Below are 6,900 nucleotides of genomic sequence, written 5' to 3' on the forward strand. Positions count from 1 at the left end.
GACCACAGAGACAAATCACACTAGAGATTTTGGGCCCTATCACACACCCGGTGCAATGCAGCGACAGGCGCAACGCAAGTGTGTTTTGCTAGTTTCAGCCTGACGCAGTTTTCATTTTCACGTCCTGCGTCACATTGTTTAAATAGCAAATGCACTTTATAGACTTTATCGTTCCCTGTTGGAGGAAATGGAGCATCAATATGTTGTGTATGTATTTCACTGTGATCTCAAAGTATATTATAATATGTCTCAAATCAGTATTTTCTCAGGTTAAAGGAGAAGCTGGGGAAGTTGTTTGTTGTAGATAGAAAAAGAAATAAATTAATGATCTATTAATAATGTAAAAAATGACAAATAATATTTTAAATAATATTTAAAAAATGTAAAGATTCATATGTGGTGCACTGTTTAAAATATACATATAGCCTGTATTCCTCCAGGAGACGCTCAATATAATAAATGTAATAAAACATGGAGAGACTCTTGAACCTCAGACTGAGAAACTTTATTGATAAAGGCAAGAAAATACATACAGCAAATATACAGCAGTAAAGTGAGACCTGTGTGTCTCTCTATTCATTTGTTTTTATGTTTCTGCAAAAAAAAAAAAAATGAACAAAGCCATACATATTGGATTTTTTCAAATCTGACTCTGAAAGAGAGCAGAAGCTCAAGTAATAATCAGTATTTATTATTAAAAAAAACACAAGAAGAACAAAAAAACATACTTGAAGAACCTATAAAGTTCAGCGTTCTGCTTTAGATTTCAATACTTCCTGAAAAAGATGAACATAAAAAGCCATTAATATATGTGACATACATTTATATATGCAAAATCAGTTTGTGAGAAATGAGATCATCAATCATGTACCTGATGTGTGAATATGTGCTTGATCTCGTTCAGCTCTTCTGGATCTGATCTCATAAACCACAATAATGACAGTAGCCACGCCCACCAGAGCAGAGATGACCAATCGGATCACAGCTTCAGTAGGACCACAACAGTGGACAGAGTCTGAGGAATAAACACATCAAACTGAGATCAGATCAGTCAATAAACACTAATATCAGCGCTGACATCAACTAATATCAGCGCTGTCGTACCTGCACATGTGTGACAGAGTGTGTTGATGTCCAGATGTGTGGTCTGGTTGCTGATGGGATTGTTCAGCACACAGCTGTAGGTGTTTTTATCCTGATATTCCACCTCCAGAGGTAGAGAGAGACTGATGCTGAGATCAGACGCACTGATGCTGGACAATACACTGATTCCTGCGTACCAGGAGAGAGTCACATGACTCACATTCAACACTGATGAACACACCAATGAACATGAAGATGATGATGAAGAACAGTGTGAAGAGTTACTGATGACAGGAACAGGCAGACGAGCTGGAAAACATGAGAATAAAGATAAACGAGGATGAATGAAGATATTCAAGCAGAGGAAGAAGAAGAAACATTGAGAGGAACCAATATGATCAAAAGTAGAGCATTTAAAATCAATTTAATAGAAAGTTATATATAAATCTGGCTGTTAATGTAAAAACAGTAAGGGAATTAGTAATTTTAACTAATTAGTCATGATAAGAGACTTTTTTTAGCTGTAATAATTAAAACAGGTGAAACTGATTTTTAACTCACCGTAGACATTGAGACTAATATAAGAAGGCCCGAAATAGTTGATCTGTAGTTTATAACGTCCAGCATGTTCAGTTCTGGTGTTTGTGATGGTCAGAGATCCAGTTTGATTGTCCAGCTTCAGTCTGTCTCTGAATCTCCCATCAAGAACATCATCATATACAGTGATTCTGTCGGCCCGTTTATTGATTTCTGCTATTAAAGTGTTTTCATCTCCAAACCTCCACTGAATCACATCACCATCCTTCATTTCAGTAAGAGGAGAGTTTAGAGAGACTGAATCTCCCTCCTTCACTGACACTGACTTTAGTCCTGTATCACCAAACACACACACACACACACACACACACACATAGGGAACAAAAACAGAAACAGTGTACAACAGATTAAGACAGTCATTTACAAAAGTAAATTGTTTGAAATTTAAATTTGAAATGAATATCATCATTAAACACCAGAGGCAAAATGGAGTTTGCATTAATAATTGTATATCTTTGTGCTGATTAAAATATAAAACAGGTGAAACTGATATTTAACTCACCGTAGACAGTGAGACTGAAACTCTTGCTGACACGGTTGATCTGTAGTTCATAATCTCCAGCATAAAGAGCAATATTGGGTGAATAATGTTCAGGTCTCATTCTGTTGGTCTGTAGTTCATAATATCCATCATGTTCAGTTGTGGTGTTTGTGATGGTCAGAGATCCAGTTTGATTGTCCAGCTTCAGTCTGTCTCTGAATCTCCCATCAAGAACATCATCATATACAGTGATTCTGTCGGCCGTTACATTGATTTCTGCTATTAAAGTGTCTTTAAATCCAAACCACCACTGAATCACATCATCATCCTTCATTTCAGTAAGAGGAGAGTTTAGAGAGACTGAATCTCCCTCAATCACTGACACTGGATATATAGGATCCTACCAAATGCTCCTGAAGAACAGAGTTTTTCACAGATTAAAGCTTTAAAATCACTCGATGTTGGTTTGATGAAGATCCACTAAAATACTTGTATTCATTTAAATGTGAAATTGATAATATTCTACAGCAGTTCAAAGACAAAAGATGATGAATGAAGAGAGAAATTGATTTATATATGGAACAATAACTAAAACTATTTTAATTTAATGTTTAATGTCACACTAAAACTAATGCTGTTGAGTATCTGAGCTTCAGATTTATATTATATGATTTAATCAATCCATAACAATTGAGTTTAGAGCTGAATTCAAACTTGATATGACAGTAAATTCAGTTGAATTATTTCTATATGAGACTAACTGTAACATGTTTGTTCTGTTTAGGTTTAGTTTTCTCTCTGTTTCCATTTGCCTGTGTTCTCTATCATTAGTTCATTAATCTCAGACCTGTTTCTGTTCTTCTGATTATCTCCCTGTTATTTAAACCCTGAGTTCTGTCCAGTTCATCGTCCGGTATCGTCTACGTTACGTGATTGTGTTTCTCCTCATGATTCTCCTGTGTATTGTGTGGATTATTAGATTAAAGACTGTTCTTTGAGTTATTTCCTGAGTCGTGCGCTTCACTACAGCCACAGCTGACACTAACAGTGAATGATAATCTTCTCTGACTAAGTTAAAGGGATACTTCAGCATTTAGCATTAAGATTTGTATCAGCAGAAAACCTGTAGTATTTTCAAATTACCGTGCTTCCCTCCCTCATATCCCCCTGAGACGAGAGATTTATGTATTTTTTGTCTGGAAAGGATTTTTTGGCCAGAGGCGAGAGACTAGAGCCAGTAGGAGGAGCTGTCCTGCATGTGTTCAACCCGCCCATAGAGGGTGGGATCTCACTCACAGAATGTACAAATAGTGTCAGCCATCTTTTTTTGGAAGGTAAGCCAACAGGCTCTTGCTCTGTGGAGAAAGCTGAGTAGTAGGGGTTACCATACATCCTCTTTTTCCCAAACCATGTCCGGCCGTCCTACAGTCGCCATTCATTGTTTACATGCACACCTTTTGTTTCAATCTAACTGAATTCATTCCTATTGGTGAATCTGAATGTAGTGTTTACATGAACGCTATACAAGTGATCGGTTGATGTGCGTTTTAGCATTGCTAAGAAAATTCCCGCTCCTCCGTGAGAGATAGCCTTCGAGACCGGTGTGTCTCACAGGTGTCGCTCATCAGTAATGACGCCACCGGCCTCGCACCGTTCTCCTGCGGCCCTAGTCTCGTCCTGCTCGCCACAGTAAACATGATGAATGGCGACTGTAGAACGCAAAAGCCGAATCCCGGACATTTTGGGTGATTTGGACTCACAATAAAACGGCGTCTTTTCAGTTTCGAGTCAACTAGGCGTGGCTTGTGGCTTCGTACGGCGGCTAAGCAAGTGCATTCTGGGAGATGTTGTCTTTTATCCACATGAGCCAAAAATATATGTTTTGGCTTTTCTCAGTCTAGAAGGCTCCAAATTAAAAAATAATTTCACATTTCTACTACATAAATGACCCAATTTAAATACACATTCATCTTTCCAGAGGTGAAGTATCCCTTTAACCAGTAATTTATCGCATGGTACCAGAATATAAATAGAAATAAAGTTTTAAAACTCACCATCCAGACGCCACAAACACAAACAGAGCAAAACTAATTTGAGAAACATTTTCTTCATCGGTTCACTGAAAAGCCCACGATAGTAACTCTTAATGTCTGAAACACTCAGATTGCTCTGAAACATGACTGAACTTAGAAATGTATCTGTAATCCTCCCCCAACCTCAGTTAGTTTCCGCTCACACATCCGTCTCCTTTAACATCACGGAAATCAACAAGCTTTTGCTGATCTTACATTTTCAAATAAATTCTGGCCCTGAAGTTATGAAAATGGTGGTCTTGTTGGAGATGTTTGTACACTAAAATGTTGAATGTTTTCAGGGTAGTTTTTCCAGTCCTTGTACCGTCACTGTTGAAATATGAAAGATGTTATATCAGCTCATCATTATTTCAGAAAACACTGATCCAGGCCTTCTCAGTTTCTTCAGAAGAAAAGACCAAAAGACTCAGTTTTTACCAAGACTAAATCTCACATGTAACCAAATTCTAATTTCTTTAATGAACAATTACATTTACAGGTTACTGTGTGTTCCTTTAACTCTGACTCTTGTTGTAGCAACACAAGCAAAAATTACTTAATGACGTAATTTACTGGCTTTTGCGTCAAATGAACCCTGCAATGGGTTTTCTCTTTTATTTTATCTGTACAAACATCTGTGTGTCTGGTTTGATCTGTCGGTGGATAAACAGCTTCTGCTGGATATTTGTCGTCTCTGTGTGTGTCAGTAGTTTGTGGCTGAAGCGTTTCTTCATTTTCTCTCCTGCTAATAAGAAGCTCACAATCTTCCACTCCACACAAAACATCTTTACACTGAAATAAAGTGAATCCATCAACAGTCAAATAAGAGTCACAGGTCAGAGGTCAAATATGATTGACAGCTCACAGCACTAAATAACACACCAGTAGATACAGATATCTAATCCAATAATTCTCTATTCGCTATTAGCAGGAGAGAAAATGAAGAAACGCTTCACCCACAAACTGCTGACACACACAGATCAACCACAAACGTCTAGCAGAAGCTGTTTATCCCCTCGACAGATCAAACCAGACACCACAGTGTAGAAGTGATCTTTGATGGCAATCTTTCTTTTGAAAGCCACATTTCTGGCGTTTGTAAAACCCGCTTTTTTCCAATCTTAAAAATGTCTCTAAATTACAACATATGCTCTGAATATCAGATGCAGAAAAGTTAGTTCATGTGTTCATGACCTCAAGGCTAGATTATTGTAATGCTTTAACGATAGGCATTATTGGTAGATGTTATCTGAAATTAAATGAGGTCAGATTAAACTGTGTGAGAGTTTGGAGTGTTTTAAAAGATGAGATGTACAACAGATATAAATTAAGCGTATTTACAGTTTCCACGTGGAACTTAAAACAACACAATAAAACTAGAATTTGAAGGTATTCTAGCGTTAAAAATACTGTTAAAAGCATGTAGTCTGTTTGCACTATACCATAAAACAGTCCATAAGAATCCTAACGTGTTGATAGTCCCAAAGTGAATGCGAGACATGTCCACTGGTGTATATGCAAATCCCACGGAGGTGATAATCCAAACTGTGCTGGAAAGTCCACAAAGGTAACCCCACCGTCCAGTGTGCTGGAGATCACCATACGGTCATAGTGTGAGCAACGACCCCCAGGGTGCTTCTCAATACTCTGATTGATGCTTCCTCGTTTCCTCACTCCTCTGTCCTCCAGCCTGTGACCCGGAAACCGATCGTACTCGGCCATCTTGAAGGACCATCCTAAGGGGATGATTGTGCACATGACAGGCAGACCCATGATCATTTAAAGACATACACACATTTAAAACAGATAAGAGGAATAAAATGGCTATGGGTACGTTTACACGACAACAATATGCTTTAAAGCAGAGGAGTTTTTCCTTTGAGTTTTCCGTGTACAGACGACACCATTGTCAAAACGATCCCCATTCACACGGATCTGCGAAAATGAATAAAACGCTGTATTCTGGTGCCAGGCCATTAAATGGCGATGAAACACAATAGACTGAACACACAATACGCATGTGCGTGACGTCATCATCTTCAGAGATTAGCGTTTTTGTTGTATCACAAAGACTGGACAAACTAGATATTTCAGGGTGATCTAGTCTGGATTAAAACTCAAAACATTTTTTGTTAATTAAATCTCAAAACGATTTATGTAGCGTGGCCACATAAGGGGAAGCTTATGTATAGTAATACTGATGAATAACAGTGTATGTTCTGTCATTTATTTTAACTGCTTTCCCCATATAAGGAACCAGCATACCGGCGTTAGGGAGAGCGTGCTTTTATTCTCAAAACTCACCCGATCGATTCTGGATTACTTTTTTGCTGGTTGGTTTTGGAGTGCTTTGCTTGTGAAGTATATCCGTTGTGTTCGTTGGCTGGATTACTCGCCTCGGAGGACTTTAAACTGTCAGAAACTTCCTAGATTATTCTTATCCTGGATTCGACTTCCTTACCTGTGAGATTGATCTGAAGTCTGTATATAGTACACGCTGGACTGAAAGACTTTATACACACACACACACACACACACACACACACACACACACACACACACACACACACACACACACACACACACACACACACAACACACACACACACACACACACACACACACACACACACACTTTCACACTGTAGCCTACTACAGACCAACAAT

At 38.3% G+C, this 6,900-nt stretch overlaps 1 protein-coding gene across 1 annotated transcript; it reads right to left on the bottom strand.

Moving 5' to 3' along the window:
- Positions 1 to 487: 487 nt before the first annotated feature.
- LOC307170010 (SLAM family member 5-like) lies at positions 488 to 2,574 on the bottom strand. Its single transcript, XM_079890941.1, has 5 exons — positions 2,183 to 2,574; positions 1,645 to 1,953; positions 1,105 to 1,392; positions 872 to 1,015; positions 488 to 776 (listed from the first exon to the last, which is right to left on the bottom strand). Exons 1-5 carry the CDS (start codon positions 2,493 to 2,495, stop codon positions 760 to 762), a joined length of 1,071 nt encoding a protein of 356 aa, XP_079747067.1. The 5' UTR covers positions 2,496 to 2,574; the 3' UTR covers positions 488 to 759.
- Between the last annotated feature and the right edge of the window lie 4,326 nt (positions 2,575 to 6,900).

The sequence above is a fragment of the Squalius cephalus genome (genome assembly GCF_949319135.1).
Source record: "Squalius cephalus genome assembly, chromosome: 13".
Classification (NCBI taxonomy): Eukaryota; Metazoa; Chordata; class Actinopteri; order Cypriniformes; family Leuciscidae; genus Squalius; species Squalius cephalus.